The sequence below is a fragment of the Callospermophilus lateralis genome, chromosome 1 (assembly GCF_048772815.1).
Source record: "Callospermophilus lateralis isolate mCalLat2 chromosome 1, mCalLat2.hap1, whole genome shotgun sequence".
Classification (NCBI taxonomy): Eukaryota; Metazoa; Chordata; class Mammalia; order Rodentia; family Sciuridae; genus Callospermophilus; species Callospermophilus lateralis.
The window spans coordinates 207024456-207044670 of NC_135305.1; the positions used below are offsets into that span (position 1 = coordinate 207024456).

Sequence of the window (20215 nt, forward strand, 5' to 3'; positions counted from 1 at the left end):
GTGACACGGGTCATGAAGTGACCTTGAGCATGGAAACCACATATGGCAGAGAATTGCTGACTCTATATGTCATTGCACTAGCTTTGGACAACCCACCTCTGGACTTCACTTATATGAGAGACATAAACTTCTGTCTTGTTTAGGTGTCTGCTATTTGGAGGGGAGGATTCTGTTCCTTACAGCTGAACCTAATGTGAATTAACCCATGACGTGATTTAACCCAAGGAATGAGGAAACAAAGGTGACAAGCCCTGCTCTATTGAGCATGTGTCACCCATTATCAGATTCCTGCAGCCCCTTTCACTGGAATAGCCATACTATGTGTCAGCCTCAGGAAAAGCTGGGAGCTTCCCACCACATCCTAGCTGCTGTCCTACAGCACAAAAGGCCACCAAGGGGGGTTGACACAAGGAGCCACAGCATGCATTTCTGGGAAGGGGCAGAGGCACATGAAGCTGCCCCCATCAGAACCAAAAACCCAGTGATAACACAGCCAGGACCCTGCTCCTCTAGGAGACGCCTACACAAGAGGTGAGCCATGGGGACAATGGGCCACCCACCTCTACATCACCATGCCCACAGCAGACAGGGCATGGATTATGCTAACCAAAGTGAGTGTGGGATGTGGGAGGCAAAGAAAACCCCAGAAGCAGGTTGAGCCAGGCTCTAGAGGTCTTAGCTAGGTTCCTTTGCAGGGTGGAGTAAGAATTCAGTTCTGTTTAAAAATAGAAACCCCCTTTTTCGGAGGAAGACAATTGCCTTCCCCCAAGATGGGAAGCCAGGGCCTGTGAGGAATTTAGATTTGGGTCTCCAAAAAAAATGTACTTCTCTTGATCTATATATATTCTTGTGGTGCAGAGAAAAAAAAAAAATGATACTCCAGTCTTTTACCTTGGTGAGGTAGATGGCACCAGGAAAGAGGTGTGTGGGGAAGCTCCCTGAGCCTCCATGACTCCAGGAGGTGCCCCAGGGAGAGACCTGCGGGCCGCAGTCTGTGAGTCCCCTACTCTGCTCCCTTCCCTGAGGTTTCACAGCACCAGCCCTTCAAGATGGCCCTCCCAGGACACCCTCAGGACCCCTTACCAAATTTACAGGAGCCTGTCTGGTTGAAGAGCAGCCCCATGGGAATGTTCCAGCCTGCGGTCCTGCCCACCGCGGTATGGCAGGACTTCCTGCCTTTCAGAGAGTTCCAGGTGATGTCAGTGTCTGATTTCCTGACCGCCGCCACGGCGAGATAGCCTTGCACAACAGACAACAGAAGAGCACATCTTAACCTCAGAGGTCTGGAGGGTCTGCAACCCAGGCCAACACAGGACACGAGGCATCGCTGGGTAATGATTCCCCAAAATAACTAGCATTGTTAGGTAGCCCAAAATAAGCTGAAGACACTGCCTTATTGCAGGGGGAAGACTGATCTGGGCTCCGAAATGAAGTAGTCAAAAAAAAAAAAAAAAAAGCTGGGCATGGTGGTGCACACCTGTAATCCCAGTGGTTCAGGAAGCTGAGGCAGGAGGATCACAAGTTCAAAGCCAGCCTCAGCAAAAGCAAGGCACTAAACAACTCAGTGAGACCCTATCTCTAAATAAAATATAAAATAGGGTTGGGGATATGGCTCAGTGGTCGAGTGGGCATGAATTCAACCCCTAGTACCACGTCCCCCCCCGAAAAAATCTGATCCTGTAAATGATTACAGAGGACTGTCCTCAACCAGCCACAACATGTCCCTGAGTTACAAACCTTCACATGTGGATCAGTAAAGCAATAAGCCTTAGGCTGCAAGAATAGCCCCAACAGTGCATAAATCACAACCTGCTATATGCATCACATGGGAACAGGGACTGCCACCAGATTAACTGGTTTATAGATGCAGGAGAGCATGTCTCCAAGGAGCTCCCTGTGCTGGGTCAAAACCAGCCCTGCACAGTGAGGGAGTTCACAAGGGCATCATCCTTCTCTGTTAGAGTGCACCTGACCTGCCGAGGACAAGAGTTGAGGCTTCTAAAGCTGAGCAAGCACCAGCTCTAGTAGGCAGGTAGAGCACTGGGTGTGGCACAAGAGACTCTGGTTCAGAGCCAGAATCTGCCATGGTACACCCTCCAGCCATGGAGAGAGGTGTCCCAATGAAACGGGTTGTTTGAACTGAACAAGCAAAGGAAAGACTGTGTGTCCTGTTAATTCTTTGGGCCACTACTTCCTCATTGATGAGAAGGGGGGGTAATACTGCTCCTTCCACATGATCAGGTACCATAAAGGACTATATGAAAGTTCTCCATCAGACTAAAGGGCAATCTAAACATTAATTATAATCATTCCTCTATGAGTTGTTTTGTATCTCTAAATAATGGTTTCTATGGCCATGTCTCTGTGAATTTTATCAAGATCCTGCCAACCCCTCCTCCGGCAACAAGGACTTACTCTTGACCCTGAAAGTGACTGATTCCAACTCACCTTCTGGTTGTCTGTTCACACAATCAGAGTCCTTGTTTTCTTGGGATTCTAAAGAACAAGGATGAACAACACATCATTTAGACACTCAGATATATTGAGAAGTCACAAACTTTTAAATCCCCGTGACAGGCATTGTGGCACATGCCTGTAATCCCAGTGGCTTGGGAGGCTGAGTCAGGAGGATCACAAGTTTAAAGCCAGCCTCAGCAAAAGCAAGGTGCTAAGCAACTCAGTGAGACCCTGTCTCGAAATAAAACACAAAATAGGGCTGGGGTGGGGCTCAGGGGTTGAGGGTCCCTAAATTCAATCCTGGTACCCAAAAAAATAATCCCCATAATACAGAATCAAATTTAAAAAAAGAGAGAGAGACTGTCCCAGTATTTCCATGCAGCAGAAATGAATATTTGCTTCCACAAAAGACACAGATGATGATGTTGATAGAGACCAGTCTCAATGGCCACCAACTGGAAATTACTTAAATGCCATCCACGGTGACATGGTTAAATAATTCCAGGTAGAGTCACACAGTAGAATACTATGCAACAGTGAGAACAAAAGAAAATCTATAACTACACACTTACATGGATAAATATTACAAACACTGAGCAGGAGAACTCAGATATGAAACACTCTCTGTGCAACTATAGGAAGCTCTGATTGATGCTGTTTTAATTCAGGAGAATGACTACCTAGAAGGGGTAAGGGGGCTGGTGGCAGCAGGACACAACAGGCTTCTGCAACTTTCTGTGTCTTCATAGGGGCGCCCGTGAGGCAGAGCCAGGGGAGGGGACGGTTTGTGAAATGTCATTGAGTTGTATGCTTCGGTGCACTTTCCTGTCTGTGCACAATACTTTATTTAAAAAAAAAAAATTAATTAAGAAGAAGAAACCAGGAGCTGGAGTTGTGGCTCAGCGGCAGAGCACCCGTCTAGCACATGTGAGGCCCTGGGTTCAATTAATTAATTGAAATAAAATAAAGGTATTGTATCCAACTACAACTTTAAAAAAATAAAAAAGAAGAAGAAGAGGAAACCAGTGTGGGCTTTGTCAATTCACAGTGCAATGAGCTTCCTGGGTAACGTGGCCCCTTTTGCTTATCCTTTCTCTGATTCTCCTTTTGAATGTAGCTGTCCATCTTGACTTCTCTGACCCAGTGAATGGAGTCACTCCACCCCACTCCCACCCCACAGCCAAGAGGGGACGCTAACTCCACTTACGATGGTTCTCGGCCAGGACAGGCACCAAACCACACTTGCCAGCAGTGTAGATAAATCCTCCGTCCAGACTCATGGCATCAGCTTCTCCCTTCTGCAGAGGCAAAGCAGATAAGCAGCAGTGAGCCTGTTCCCCTTGTTGCTGTCTCCAGCCCTGAGGGAGGCCTTAGGCCAGATACTCCAGTGAGACGGGTTGTTTGAACTGAACCAAAGGAGGCATCATGGGCACTGTTCTCTACCAGCCCCACGTGCCTTCGTGCCGATAATTCAGTTAGAAAAAAACAGGACGTGTTGCACTAACCCTCTGTCCTCTGAGCAAGACACTTCCTGTATCCAAGTACTCCAGGACACTGTCCTTCACTCATGGAGATACAGATGGGAACAGCGGGGCCCCTCTGGTCCCAGCTCATTAGCACTACACTCAAAGTGCTACACATAACCAGGTGTGTGCCTGTTACGTGGTGCATGCCTGTAAACCCAGCATCTCGGGAGGCAGAGGCAGGAAGATCGCAAGTTCAAGGCCAGCCTCAGCAACTAGCAAGACAGGGTCCCAAAATAAAAAGGGCTGGGAATGTGGCTCAGTGGTTAAGCACCCCAGGTCCAGTTCCTAGTACCAAAAAGAAAGAAAAAAAGTGCACCACAGAAAAAAGGTGCCCAAATAAAAGAACTGAAATCACTGGGGCTGGGGCTGAGGCTCATGTGAGGGCCTAGCACATGTGAGGCACTGGGCTTGATCCTCAGCACCACATAAAAATAAAAAAAAAAAAATAGATAGATAGATAGATAGATAAATGTATTGTGTCCATCTACAACTAAAAGAATATTTTTTAAAAAAAAAATCATTTTAAAAAATTTTTAAAAATTAAAAAAAAAAATTAACTTGGATAAGCCCATGCTCTTAACACAGGAACAGATTCACCAGGATTATAAAGTTCTCTCTTTGACCCAGTAAATAATATTTTATAACTATATCACAAAGATTGGAGATGTGGATGAAGCTTTCTATTCAAGAATTCTCATCATAGCATTATTGATAATAGCAAAGGGACCAAAAATGAGCTCGGATAAAAGATATTCTGAAACACTGTTTAGAAAATGTTTTCAAATAGTAAGTGTTTGAGTGGGAAAACACCCATGTTTAGTGAAGACCCTCAAAAACTACATAACTGCTTCAATCCAGGATCATCAAGAATGTGTCCTCAAAGTACAGAGAAATCCTGGATGGAGAATTATCAAAACTTCCATCATTGCTATTTGTGTATGAGGCCACAGTTGGTTTGGGGGTTGTTTTTTGTTTGTGTGTTTGTGAGTGTGTAGGTTTTTACATCACACCTTTCCATACTTTCCAAATTACCCACAATAATCCAAAATTGTTCTTACAATGAGAAAGGTGGAACCCCCACAATAACTGCTTTTTTAAACCTACAACCATGCCCCTTAGCACCACAGGTGTGGCCCCAAGGGCCCTCCCTGGCGTCCCTTCCTTGAAGTGCCCTGTAGTGGCCTCTTGAGCATCAACTTTACTTTAAGCAGATGCCCATGGCCTTGGTGCTCTCAGGAGCACCCTGTGACACAGGCCACCTACCAAGATCAGGGAGATGCAGTCCTCTGTGGTGGGAGCCGAGGCGCAGGTCACTGTGCTGCCACTCACATCACTCCACGTGGTGCACTTGCGCTGCTCCTCCGTGCCCACCGCACACCACACTACCTGCCGCTGCCGGGCTGCCGTATCTGCCTCCCCTGTCGAGAGGTGTGACAGCCTGTGAGCAGAGCTTCCAGCCTGCCAGGGACACCCGAGCACCACCTCCATCCCAACTCTGCCCTCCGCAGAGCAGGGTTCCTGCTCAGACCCTCCCTGGGGTGGGAGCCACCTCCTCTTGGGGATGTGTGAGGCCCACACAGCTGCTCTTGCTCCACCCCTCACCTCCCCAAACCCTGCTTCAGGCCCCAAGGAGCTCACTGTGTTTCTCATTTCCATGCCCTGGGAGATCTTCCCTGGCTTCTAATCCATCCATCAATCTAGTGTAATGATATGCCCAATGTCTCCGACCCTCCTCTCCAAAAGTTCCATGATATAGAAGCCAGTGTCCATCCCTAAAGATGACCCAGGGGACCTCCAGCCCCTGACCTCCCCCAAGGACCACAGTCCCATCATGAACTACACGCAGTACAGTCTCTCAGTTTTCCCAGGTTCCCACCCCTAACTCCCATAGAGGAAGAGCCATGGCTGGCTTCTCCCATAGTATTATCCCCAGCCAAGTTCAGAGTGTGGTATAAGGGGGTGTCCCACCAGGCTTCTGGAGCCATCCCTCAGGGCCCTGGCTCTCTTGGTTCATATTCCAATTTCTCACTTAATAGAAGGCTGAATGGTTTGGTTTTCCTATCGGGGCTGGGGATCCTGATAGACACAGGGGCACATGAAAGCGTTCATCCAGCGGCCAGGACATTCTTTGGAAGACACATCCAAAGTTGCCCTGACTTGGTCGGCAGAAGACACCCATGCCTGCCTGCATCAGAGCTGCCAAGATGAAGACCTCAGAGTGGCCGAGAGAGGAAGAGCCGGGCCACTCCACCGCTGAGGCCACAGCCACAGCTCACGGCCCATACCAGCCACCCTCAGGGCCCAGCCCGGGGCTCACTCACTTTCCCTCAGGTTCTTTATGGCAGTGAAGTAACCGTAGCCCAGGTACAGCCCAGCATCTATTTTCGGGGGGACCCTCAAGAACCCCAGGGCAGTGTCCTTGAACAGTAGATCCTTCTGCCCACTGGGGGAGCCAAAGAGTTGGAATTCTGGAGATTTGTTTTTTCCAAACTTTTCCTAATTAAGGAAAAAGAGAATTACAGTATCAGCAGTAAGTAAGGAGGAGACAACAACTCTAGGTTGACAATGAGGATGGGGAACTTCCGGATGATTCTGAGAGTGGGGACCTCAGCTGACACCCTCCTGCAGAGGGACAAGCTATCCCAGAGACACAAGAGCAGCCTCAGCTTTTTCTCTGCAGAGTTACTAGGTCCTGGGAATAGGCATTGCCCTCTCCTGCCTCCACTGGGGCCCGAGATGCTGTTGGTTGGACATGCTAGAGGACGTTTTGTAGTCTCCTCTGTCCGAGGCAGAGGCTGGGCACGTGGTCCCATGAGTCAGTGAACTACGAGGCCACAGATGGGCTTCGCAAGTAGCAAGTGAGGGAAGGAAGCTTCCTCCTCATTCCCAAACCCAAGCAGGTGGGGAGGATGTGGGGGGGCCTACCTGGGCCTGGTGGAGGAACTCCCAGATGAGGTCCTCCTTGCCGTTCACGCTTCGGGCCACAACAGCATGAGAAGGAACTCGGGCCAGATGGCACTCCTTGTACTGGTCCACTGGCTTCCGGGTGTTGTCTGGACAGAGCAGCTCATACTTGTCCCTTTCTGCCTCGTCTGGCAAGTCCTCTGGTGGGGAAAGGGGAGAAATGGGAAGCAGCCCAGGTGAGCCAACTCTTCACCACCATGGGCCCTTGTCCCCATAGAAGGGAAGAGAGAGAACTGCTCCAAAGATAAGTCAGAAAGGTAAAGACAGCCCCCAGAGAGCCAAAAGGCCAGGGGAGGCGCAATCCTCCTCCTTGATCACACTGGCTGCCCTGCAGTTGGTCACAGCTGCTGCCCGGCCAGAACAGATCCCAGCTGTGCTGGGCAGCTGGGCCTCAAGAGGGTCCTCTCAGAGACAAGCCGGGGAAGCTGCCTTACCAGCATCACTGGAAAGAGTAAAAGTGACAAAAAAAAAAAAACAAACACTTTAGGCAGAAAACACAGTTGACTCACTATGCACACTGGGGGCATTCACAGGAGGGAAAAGAAGGCTCTTAGGAGTTCAGCCAGATTTGGGAGCTGTTCATCTATATCCAACGAAAGCTGCTTCAGAATACACAGTGACAGAAACCTGCCCAAGTCATTTAATGAGATTCATGCAACCTTGATGTGACATCAAAGGAAGGAAGGAAGGATTACAGACCTAGTTGATGAATATAAATGTAAACATCCCAAAGAACACACTAGCTAACTCAATCTAACAGGTTTTTTAAATCAGTTGTTAATAAGTCAGGATTAAGGTTGATCAATTGATTCTGTGGACAAGAGTAGCCAACATCAACAAACAAAACCACGGGCTGGGGATGTGGCTCAAGTGGTAGCCGCTTGCCTGGCATGCGTGCGGCCCGGGTTCCATCCTCAGCACCACATACAAACAAAGATGTTGTGTCCGCCGATAACTAAAAAATAAATATTGAAAGATTTAAAAAAAAACAATGAATCATTATTAAAAAAAAAAAAAAAAAAAAAAAAACCAAAGTCACTCACCCCAGTAACTGATTAAAGGACAGCCATAAGGTCATCTCAATTTTAACAGATGCAAAAAAAGTATATGTGGGCTCAACATCTACTTGTGATTTGTTTGAAGTTCAGGAGATTGGTAATTTAAAGAAGTTAGTAAAGTTTTTCAATTTGGCAAATGCTTTTAATCAAAATACATACAGCAAAATTATATTTAAAAAAAAAAAAGAAAATTGCTGGGCATTGTTGTGCACACCTATAATCCCAGGGACTCAGGAGGCTGAGGCAAGAGGATCACAAGTTCAAGGCCAGGCTCAGCAATTTAGTGAGACTATAAGCAATTTAGCAAGACCCTATCACTAAATTAAGTCTAACATGGGCTAGGCCTGTGGCTCAGTGGTTAAGCATACTTAGGAGGAAGAGGAGGAGGCGGAAGAGGAGGAGAAGAAGAAGAAAATTTAGGGCAAGAGAGTTCAGAAGGAAAACAAGTTACAATATCAATGCACAAAAATCAAGTGTTATTAGCAATAACCCACAGGAAATAACATGAAACATTATATTACCAACTGGCAATTAGACTAAAAGTTGTATGACACAGTGAGAAAAAATTTACACTATATCAAAGGATAGAAAAAGAGATGTGGGGGGATTTGACATCATCATGGATCAGACACCTCAGCATTATAGATAAGTCCATTTTTCACAGATCAAATTAAATTCTATATAACCCCAATCAAAACAAAGTATAATTTTTAAAGAAATTCATAAATATTTCAAAAATTTTAACCAGGAAAAATTGAAAAAGAGAGTAAGGTTATGGGGCAGAGGAGTCCCTTTTTCTACCAGGTAATGAGACCTTCTGCAAATCAGGGAAATAGGAACATATGAACGCACCAATAAAACGAAATAGCTCAGAAACAGATCCAGGTGGATGTACACAAACTTAATGTAGAATTGGCTCCTCACACCAACCGAGAAAAGTTGGAAATTTTTTTTATAGTTGTTGCTATATAGGGGAAATCATCTCATTCATAAAGAGGGAAAAGCTAAGCTAAATTCATGCCCAATTTCCTAGGTGGGTTACATGTAGACAAACATGTGCATGGGGTGGGGGAATCTTTAATCTTATTATGGGAAATTTTTGTGATTTTTTAGAGTGAAGATGGCATCTTCAGAAGGCCCTAAAACCACAGATCAACAAGGCAAAACTGGGATTTGAACCTGTCAATATGAAAGACTTCCATTCCTCAGAGGGCGCTATGGATAGATTTTATATATATATGTGTATATATATATATATATATATATATATATACACACACACACACACATACATACATACATATATTTTAGTTGTAGATGGACACGATACCTTTTAGTTGTAGATGGACACGATACCTTTAATTTATTTATTTGGGGTTTTTCTTTTTGTGTTTCTTTTTATGTAGTGCTGAGAATCAAACCTAGTGCCTCACATGTGCGAGCCAAGCACTTTACCACTGAGCCACAACCCCACCCCAATATGGACAGATTTTTGAGAAAAGATCTTCCAAAAGTCTAAAGCCAACAGTGGTTTGATAACTAAATAGAAGGCCTCCTACATATGAATTGAAATCATGAAGAAAGAAGGCATGAAACTCAACAGCAAATATCAAAGTTTACAAAGTAAGAAAGGGAAGCTCAAATTACCAGCAAATATGTTGAGACAATCAACTCACAGGATGTCAGAGAAGTTCAAATGAAACCAACAATGAGATTGCTTTACAACCTTCATTTGAACAACAAATATATATGTATGGGGGAAAAAAAAAAACTCAAATTGAAGTTGTGGGGAAATGAGAATATTTGCAGAGGGTTGATGAGAACACAAATCCTGAGAGATCCTGAAAGTCCATCCAGGTGGGCCAGGGTAAATGTGATGGGTGTCTGTAGTGGTTCTGGGGAATGAAGTGGCCTGTCTCTGGTAGTCCTCAGTAGAGTGATCAACCTGTTTGTACCCAGAAATTATGCTTCACTGTGGGACAGTAAGAGGACAGACATGTAGCTGTGTGTGCCACAGAAGAGACACACTCCCTGTCTGTCCTTCGCTAGGGTGACAGAGAGGTAAAATCTAGTGGTTAGTATGCTCCAGGGCACATTCCTTAACTGTTAGGACCACATACCTGCTAAAACATGGATACATCTCTAAACCCAAATGCTGAGTAGGAAACCTCAGGGGCCGCTTGATTTCTAACACTCAGTAACTCATGTTACTTCAAGTATGAACTTGAACCCAGAGACACAAACCAGCACCGCCTATTTTGCAAAAGCAGGTTCATCCTGGAGGACACATGTCAGACACTTTGGCGTGGGCTTCTGGGAGGGAAAGAGAAAGAGGGGAGCATGGGAGATTGGAAGAACACTGATGGTTTAAAATATGGAAGAACATAAAATAAGAGCTGTGCCCATAGGGAAACTTGATGCAGTGCGCCACGAGTTAAGGAATCTAATTAGCTGAACAGTCAGAATTATGAAATAAGATAAAAGGGGGAGGAGCCCTGGCTCTTACCAAACACGGTGCTTTCTTTGGCAAAAGCCACGTCTCCGGCCCCATCTCTCAGACACCTGTGAAATGAGAAAGCACCAGAGGATGAGCCCCGGGGTGCCCTTCCCTGCCACCCTTTCCTCCCTGTGGAACGGTGGCCCTGGCCTTGGCTTCTGAGGACCTCTGCTTCAAAGGGAACAGGGCTCTGGGGCCCCCTTCAGGTAGCTTCTCAAAAAGGGCTCCAGGGCCAACCAGAGTCCCCTACCTTCTTCTCTAAGGGCTAAAAGGGTTTTACTTCCTTTTTCTATGTAAAAGAGTTTCGAAGCTTCTACCCTCAAGGGTAAAAGCTTGGTGACCCTGGCCATGTGACTCTTTCTCTCAGGACTGAGTGTGCAAACATGTCCTGGCCAGGGGGGAGCCAGGGAATCGCTTTCTGCAGATACTCCTGAGCCCCAGAAGATGACTGGGGAAGGGGCAGCTCAGCCCTGGCAGGGGCACAGGGGAGGCGGGCACAGATCAGGGGAGCTCACTCCCTTCCACACTGGGGAGAGGCTGGGCAGGGCAGAATGGCATCAGCCTGGATACAGTGGCCATCCTGCCCAGCTGGGAGCCTGAGAGCGGTCATCTCACAGTAAGACTCCACCATGGTTAGGGGAGGGGTCAGCAGCCAGCAGGAGAACCCAGGTCAACAGAAGAGCTTGTCAGATTTGGGCTGCTCTGGAAAGCTGGGAGGGCCACAGCTGAGGCAAACTCCTATCGGGCTGGCGTAGAAGTGGGAGCCTAGCTGGGGCTCGGGGCTGGAGAAGAACATGCGCTGGACGAGGTCAGGTCCTCTCTGGACTCAGGTTCTCTGTCTCCTCTATGGTCCCTGCCAGCAGGCTGAGCCCTATTGGGCCCATGGAAGGCATCCTGGCCTGATGCTGGGTGGCCCATGGGCCACTGGGGAGAAGACAACATCACTCACTTGAAGGCACCAGAGTAGCCAAAGTACGGTTCCTGGGAGGAGGCAGCACATTTATTTTCCCCTGTCCCCACACACAGGCTGCACAAGTTGGGAAACCGTACTCCGTCCGCACCAGGAACACAACTGCCTGAGAAAAACCTGGCCACAGCTGTAGAACAAAGAGAAGTGGACCACAGATGTAAGCCAGCCCTGGCCACAGCACTCACACCTCCCAGCGGTGTCCCCAGGGCCCCGTCCTCCACCCTGCAGGACAGACAGCCTCGGGCATGGGGTCAGGAGCCCAGGGAGGTACACCTTTGCAGACCCCATGCTCAGCTGCCACCTCCCAAGAGCTATGGGGGGTTGGGCCTTGCCAGTGCCTGACACCAGCAGTTAACCCCCCACATACACACACCTTGATTTCACCCTACACAGTCACCTATGTGATCCCCAAAGGGGCCTCTATGTGTAACTAGCTGGAGGAGACACCTCTGCCTGAGATCAGCCATGATCCCCAAGCCAACGTACCTGCCTCAAGGGGCTCGGGTGGCCCCACCCAGTTTAAGAATGGACGAAGTATCCCTATGGGGACGTTCCAGCCCGCGGTCCTGCCAAGGCCTGTGTGGCAGGACCTCCGGCCCTGTAACTGATTCAGCTGGAAGCCAGTGCCCTTCTTCACAATGGCCACGGCATAATAGTAGGTTCGCGGTTCTGTAAAGGGGCAGAGAATGGAAAGGTCTTAGTCTGGACCAGAGGGAGAAAAACGACCCCCAACCACCACCATCAAGCCTCTGTCGGGGGCCGGACACGTTTCCCCCTCCCCTGTCAGGTCAGTGTCTGCAAGAACAGCCTTCATCCAGCCCAAAAGCCTAGAGACTCAGTTTCCTGAAGTGCAGAGCCAAGCAGGACCCCACCTCTGTCTGCTGTCCTGCTCTGACTCCACAGAGTCCAGGCTAAAGGCACAGCCCCCTGAGGACAACTCACTCGCTTCCGTCCCATAGACTTCTGCTGCGACAGGTCGCAGTTTGTAGGGGTCCTGGCCGGCCTCAAACACCAAACCACCATCGAGGGTTACAGCATCTGCCTTATTTTTCTAAAAGAAAAGACACCAGATCAGCTCAGGAGAAAACCCAGCCAAAGCAGGGCAAGTGGGGATCTCAGGACTTCAGAAAGGCTCCATGACAGAAGAGTCTTCAAAAAGGGTGTCATGTCCACATGTCCTGTAAGAGATGGCAGGAATCAAGGGTCCCTCTCTCTGGGCAGTGAGCACCACCCAAGGCCTCTAGCTCCAGGGGGTTGGCTTATGCCCACTTCCTTAGGTACCTGCCCACCTGTATCATCATTCCCTCGTTCAAACTCGTTTGCCCTAGATGCTTCCTCTAGATGCTTCATATTTCTTTCTTTTACATTCTTTATTGAACAGAAAATATAACTACGACAATATCTTAAGATGACTGTAATGAGCCACGTTCTTCCTTCTTGGCACAGCTCGCCTATTTTACCTGGTTGCCATGTGGTTCCAGTCACATTTTGTGGCCCACTTTGGTCATCTGAAACTGCATGCATTTTCTACTTCTGCAGGGTTTTATGGATTTTATTGGCTGTATAATATTGTATGATAATGTGGATGGTCCCAAATTTATTAAGTAATTCCCCCAATTATTGGACTATTTCTAATTTTTGACTGGGAAACTATTTTCATGAATATTTTGCCCTCAGCTTTTTCCTTCTGTTGACATGTGTCCTTGGGATAGTCACAGCAGGGTGGAAGTCACCATGGCAGTGAGCGCATTTCTCTTTATGGCCCTGGATGCTGCTGCCATTCTGTCTTCCAGAAGATCCATAATGCCCTGTGAGGACTGGGGGCACCGTAGAATCACCAGCAGGACCTGAGATCAGTCTGCAAACTGTTATTACTTTAGAAAATCCAAGTGCTAACAAATCACCTAGGTCTGATTATTAAGGGACACATGTTGCAACTGATGCTCTGCTCATGCATTTTTCTAGAGGCTTCAGTTTCCTATCAGTTTGAATTGGTTCTTTATCAAATGTGAATAGTAACCATTTGTCAGAGCCAGTGTATATTCATTCACTCTGGTGCTTTCTAAGATTTTGCTTTTATCGGCTATGAATTATTTTTTTATATTTTATAATGTCAGTTTCTTTCATGATCTATTCCAGTGTTCAAAAGCTAAAAAATTTCTATTCTCCCTGTAGTTCTGCTAGGTTAATCTGTCCCCTAGCATTTCAATAATATGGTTTTTTTTTTAACCATTTAATCTATCTCAACAGCATTTGGATGAATGGTATGTTGTACTGATTTCAAATAAGACTCTTATTAAAAGGGCAGATTTTGTGGCCCCCCTTCACAGATATTTAGATATTAAAATAAAAGACCTGGGAATCTTCATTTTAAATAAGCAGGGGGCCTCAGTGCTGTTCATCTACAAAGTGTCAAAAAATCTCCTAATACATCCATCCAAAGAGATTTTTTCCCCCTCCAGGAATTATAATAACTATTATATTTACAAAATAATCCTACACTAGTTATGTCCACTCTGTGCTGGAGTCACACATACATGGCTCTCGCACCCAGCTGGCACACAGAGCACATCTATTGAATGAGTGAGTCAAAATTATTTTGGCTTAAAAGTTATGGTATTTCAACAAACAAAAAGAATCAAAAAACCATGCACCATTCGTGATATCCTTTTCTCTCTCTCTGTCTCTGAATCTGTCTTGGGAAAATACCTTTCTAATGCCCAGTGCCCTGGCAGGCTCTTGTCCCAGCAATGTGATGTGGCACTTACATGTGACCTTGACAGGTTTATTTCTCAAGGGCTTAACCTTGACTTTTGTCCATGTTACATATTCATCAAATAGAACTGCTTATGCTTCACTGTTGAACAGCTATTAACCACGTATGTTGAGACCTCAGTTGCCCCACACGTGGCCTCTCAATACTAGATTCTTTCTCAGAGGCTCCTATTAACCCAAACTGCTCCCAACCTACAAGTGTCTGAGAAGTAAAGCAGAAGAAACAGGGCAAGCACATTTTTCTATCACATTCCATCCCTTGCCCTTGCCGTTCCCTCCCTCCAGGTTGGTCCCACCCAACCCATAGCATTGACTCACAGCAATGGTCTGGATACACTGAAGGTAGGAGTTCTTCCTGACACAGGACAAAGGTGGGGCACGCACTCTTCTCATATTCCTCTGCAACTGAGAGCATTTTGTTGCCTCAGGTTGTGATGTGGTGCACCATCGAACGCTGCCTTTCCTAGAGGCAGCCAAACACACTCCTGGGAGAAAGAGGCCAAGGTATTAGGGCGCCACCAATGTCTGTGGAGGTGACCACATCACCCTCTGATGGAATCTTCCAGACTCTGAACTCTCAGCAGCTCCATGTCCTTTTGCAACCATGAATAGGTCCAGCTGTCCTCCTCAAGAGGAGACACCTTGCTGGACTAACAGAAACTCTGCCCTGGCCAGAGGTCTGTGATTCTCAATAAATTAAAAGCAATAGAACCTTTTCCTTCCTATGACTTTGACATGTTTGCTATCTCTGAAAACATGATAACAATTCATCCCTCAAATCAGTTTATGGATCTTTCTAGCTGCTTTGTCCCATTTGAACTTGGGACTTGGGCAGAAAAGAGACCTTTATACATATTTTACAGATATAGAAACTGGTTCTTAAGGAGGCTGATTGTTTTGTCTATAAGCATCTCCCCCAGAAGATGCTAAGAGAACAAGGGAAAATACATCTGAATCTATGCATAATCACAGTGAATGGTGGTTCAACAAGCAGGGCCAAATGAGTCACCATGGGTTGTTGCCATTTACCTCTGTGCAAAAAGACTGACTTTCCTTCAAGTCTACCTTTGGTGCTATAGCCTAGAATTAGGGAGGAGGCTAGATCAGGCTTGCTTACCTGGTTTCCTGATAAAAGACATCTCTGAAAAACCAGTGATGAATATCATGCTAAAATAGTGAAAGTCAAATGCTTTCTACCTGAGATCAGGAACAATGCAAGGGAATTAGGAACAAAGCTAGAGGTCCTAGTCACAGTAATAAGGCAAGAAAAAGAAATGCAAGCCATCTGGATTAGAAAGGTACAAGTGAAACAGTTTTATTTGCAGATGACATGAGCCTCTGCAGAGAAAATCCTAAAGAATCAACAAAATGCTATAACTAGTAAGTACAGCAAGGTCAAGGGACAACAGATTAATATACAAAAATCAATAACATTTTGCATCCATGCACTGAAAAATCTAAAAATAAAATTAAGAATAAAAGCTGGGCATGGTGGCACATGTCCTTAATCTCAGTGGCTTGGGAGGCTAAGGCAGGAAGATCGGGAGTTCAAAGCAAACCTCAACAATTTAGCAAGATCCTAAGCAACTCAGCAAGACCCAGTCTCTAAATAAAATACAAAAAAGGGCTGGGCATGTGGCTCTGTGGTTGAGTACCCCTGGGTTCAATCCCCAATGCCAAAAAAAATTTTTTTAAATAAATAAATAAATATTATATATAGTTTTATTTATAATAACATCAAAAAATCAAATACTTAAAGGATAAAAGATTACAGACATTTCAGCAAAGAAAATATATGAATGGCTAATAAGCACATAAAAAGATGTTCAACATTATTGGTCATTAGTAAAATACAAAAATTTTAAATGTACTATTTCACATCCACTAGAATGGTTATAATGGCTAAAATAGACAATTTTTGCACATGTTGGCAAGGTTGTGGAGAACCAGAAACCCTCATGCATTGCTAGAAATGAAAAATGGTGCAGCCACTGTGGAAAATGGGTTGGGAAGTTTCTCAAAATGTTAATCATGGAGTAACCACATGACCCTACAATTGCACTTGAAGGCGTATACCCAGTGGGGGAAAAAAAGAAGAAAGAACATCTGCATAAAGACTCACACATTAGTATTCACAGCAGCATTATTCAGAATAGCAAAAACATGCCAGGAAAGATGGCTCCCACCTATAATCCCAGTGACTCAGGATGCTAAAGCAGGAGGATAGTGAGTTCAAGGCCAGCCTTAACAACTTAATGAGAAACTGTCTTAAAATAAAAAAGGGCTGGGAAATATGGAAGGCTGTATGGAGATTCCTTGGAAAACTTGGAATGGAACCACCATTTGACCCAGCTATCCCTCTCCTCAGTCTATACCCAAAGGACTTAAAAACAGCATACTACAGGGACACAGCCACATCAATGTTTATAGCAGCACAATTCACAATAGCTAAATTGTGGAACCAACCTAAATGCGTTTCTGTATATGAATGTATTTTTAAAATGTGGCATATATACACAATGGAATATTACTCATCAATAAAAGAGAATAAAATCATGGCATTTGCAGGTAAATGGATGGCATTGAGAAGATAATGCTAAGTGAAGTTAGCCAATCCCAAAAAAACAAATGGAGAATATTTTCTCTGATATAAGGTGAGTGACTCATAGTGGGGTAGGGAAAAGGAGCATGGGAGGAACTGACAAACTCTAGATAGGGCAGAGGGGTGGGAGGGGAAGGGAGAAGGCAGAGGGTTAGCAATGATGGAGGAATGTGATGGACATGATTATCCAAAGTACATATATGAAGACATAAATTGGTGTCAATATATTTTATATACAAAGATATATGAAACATTGTGTCTATATGTGTAATAAGAATTGTGATGCATTCCGTTGTCATGTATTTAAAAAATAAAAGCAATTTTAAAAATAAAAAAACGTCTGGGGATGTAGTTCAGTAGCAGCGTATCATCAGGTTCAATCTGCAGTACCCCCACCCCCAAAAAAAATAGAACAGCAAAACATAGGGAAAAAAACTATACATTCAGCAATGGGTGAATGGCTAGACATTGCAGTACATATATGCAATGAAATATTATTCAACAATCAAAAGGAAGAACTACCAATAGGTGCTACAACATGAATGAGCCTCATTTATGCTGAGACCACTTGCATGAGACATCCAGAAAAGGTAAATTTATAAATAGGAAGTGGATTAGTAGTTGCCTGATACGGAGTGGGAATGGGAATTATCTGTACATGGATTTGAAGGATTCTTATTGGGGGAAATAAAAATGTTCTAAAAGGGATTTACGGTGATGACCGTACCATTCAGTAAAGTTACCAAAAATCATTGAATCGTACACAAAACAGTTTTAATGATGAACTTAATGATATATAAAGTACACTCAGGAAAGCAAATGTGATTCCAAGAGCCCTCTTCTCCTTTGGTTACCCTCTGGCGCCCCCTACTTCTGAGCCATCCCCTCACAGTCAGACCCACCCAAGGCCCTTGAGGAACTCCCCCACCACCACCGTCCCCGGGAAATCCCAGAGGAGGCCACCTAGCCCTGGAAACCCCACAGAACTGTTCTGCAGTGAGAACTGACCCAATCCATTTCAGCTATGTGTGACTCAATGAGTGTTAACTGGATGTCTACTGTATACACACCTCTCTGTGTCACATGGAGGAAAGCGTAAATAGACAGAACTGCACCCCCCTCTCATTGAAGAGGCAAAAGGCCCTTTTAATGAGGGACCCCAAGTATGGCTAGTGTTCTAATAACAACAACAACAGCAACAACAAATACCAAATCACGAGGGCGGTCCTGAGGTCCAGCTAGTGATTAGAGTGGGGGCATTGCAGGAAGCAGAAGTGATGGGCCCATGCACACAGCTAATGTCTCAAGTGTGTCCGGTGGCAGGTGCTTACTCAGCATTTCACACCCTCTCTCCCATTCATCCTCCCAGTTTCTCTGTACTGTGAGTTCTGCCAGCACCTTCTTCTCCAAGGGAGGCAACTGAGGCTGAAGTTATGGGGCAGGAGTTACTCACCCGTGGCTCACAGGAGGGCCCAGGCACACTCCTGGGCCAGATGGGAATCCTCACTGGCTCCTTCTAACCCGTGACTCCAGGGGCTCCCTACCCGCTGCTCCCACAGCTTGCATCCAGCTTGGATCCACCCCACCAGAACCCTGCCAGCCTCAACACACACCCCGGGGGAGCAGAGCAGGAATCCCACAGAGCAGCTGCCACCTCCTCTTTTGAAGAGGAGGATTTCAATGGCATTTTAGAGTGCAGGCCACCATCCCACTGATTATATCATTTAAACTACAGACCTCTCTCTAGGGGCCAAGAGAACCAAAAATCCAAATAAAAATGGAGCCCAGTGCTGCAACACTGAGCCAGCATCCTGGACCATCACCGGGCAAGCAAGCCCTCCCTCCTGCCCAGCCCCTCTCAAGGTGGCCCTAACCAGTACAGCATGGCGCACAGGAGGGAGCATGAGGGAACAAGAACAGTTTGGTCCTGGCCAGACCCAATCTGCCTTAGAGAAGAGAGGGATGATCAATATCCACTGGCAGAAAGAGTCCAGAAGGACAGGGGCACAGGGTGAGCTCACACTCCCTGCATTTGGGGGTGTACCTCACCATTGCCCTCTAACCAACACAACCCCCTTCCTATGCAGGGAAGTTCCAGCCCCAAGGGGATGCTCTAAGTCAGGAGAAAGCAGCACTGGGCCCGGGAGGCAGGACACTGGGCTTCCACTCCACCCCACCCACTGCCTAGGTCCTGATGCCTGATGCAGCCCTTTCTGCTGATGCTTCTGCCTCAGACCCTCCCCTCTGGCACTGAAAGAAGCCCCTCAGTTATAGCTTAAACCCCTGCTGAGTGCCCCCTAAAACGCCCCAGGAATATCTGCAATACCTGGCATAGAACATTTGTTTAGAGCCTTCTCTTTGGTCCCTTCTATTGTGCCTCTTCTATTCTGGGCACATTTCAAGGGGAAAATAAGTCATTCCCCTCTCAAACTGTCTCACACAAGGGGTTCATGAGGAGTCCTGCACTCCCCCTGCCCCCTCTGCCATGGGAGGTGTGCATACACTTTAGCTTAGCATTAGTACCTAGCCGCTTCCTCATAATCCTGGAAAAAAAAATGGTTAAGTCGTTTTTTAAAGGAAGAAAGGAAGGCTCAGAGAGGTTCTGTCTTGCCCAAGGTCACCCAGTCCTTGCAGGAGCTAGGATCTAAACTCAGGTCTCCTGTGTGTCTTAAGTAAATTGCTCACCCTCTCTGAGCCTCACTCAGGATGGGTGCACACAAGAAGACAAAGTTCCCAGAAGAACATAGTGAATGTGGGATCTCTGATCAGGTCTACAATACCCCATCCCAACTTCCAGGAGCAGATGAGAGAACAGAGGCGATCGCACAATCCCAGTTTAGGAGTATGAGCCCATCCTTTTGTCTCTGCCCTCTGCCACTTCTCCAAATCCTCCCCCAAAATATTGGACATCCTTATCTTTCCTAAGGCAGATTGGGCCTGGCCAGGACCAAACTGTCCCAGGCAGGGACAGGCGGACCCCATCCCACAAGTCCGCAGATTTCCTGGCTGCAAGCGCAGGGACCCGCGCGCCCATCGCCAAAGCGCACAGCGTCCCGGAGGCCCACAGTCCCGGCAGTGCGCGCCCCCGGGCACTCACCAAGGGCCCCGAGGAACAGCGGGGCGAGGAAGAGGAGCCTCATGTCTGCGGACCTAAGGAGACTTGGAGAACCAAGGCTCTGACTTCCGCGCTCTCCTGCGCCCCTTTATCCAGCTTTGGTGACCTCACCGGGTCCCGCCCTGTTGCCCAATAAGCTTCTCCTTTCCTCCCCACCAGGTTACCTGTTGCCAGAGGCGTCGGGCTCCGAAAGGAAAAGCGCGCGGCGGGAGGGGGGGGGGGCGCGAAGCGGAACCTGGGCGACTCCACAT

The 20215-nt window shown here is 46.6% G+C and overlaps 1 protein-coding gene across 1 annotated transcript in view; it reads right to left on the reverse strand.

Moving 5' to 3' along the window:
* The window catches only part of Ltf (lactotransferrin), a 29485-nt gene extending 9496 nt beyond the window's left edge, over positions 1-19989 (reverse strand). Inside the window, exons 1-12 of the mRNA XM_076869788.2 lie at positions 19947-19989; positions 14566-14732; positions 12415-12523; positions 11959-12141; positions 11452-11599; positions 10512-10567; positions 6909-7087; positions 6305-6479; positions 5247-5401; positions 3665-3755; positions 2449-2496; positions 1084-1239 (exon numbers count right to left, since the gene is read on the reverse strand). Coding sequence (XP_076725903.2) covers positions 1084-1239; positions 2449-2496; positions 3665-3755; positions 5247-5401; positions 6305-6479; positions 6909-7087; positions 10512-10567; positions 11452-11599; positions 11959-12141; positions 12415-12523; positions 14566-14732; positions 19947-19989 — 1510 coding nt within the window. The remainder of the gene's footprint in view (positions 1-1083; positions 1240-2448; positions 2497-3664; positions 3756-5246; positions 5402-6304; positions 6480-6908; positions 7088-10511; positions 10568-11451; positions 11600-11958; positions 12142-12414; positions 12524-14565; positions 14733-19946) is intronic.
* Between the last annotated feature and the right edge of the window lie 226 nt (positions 19990-20215).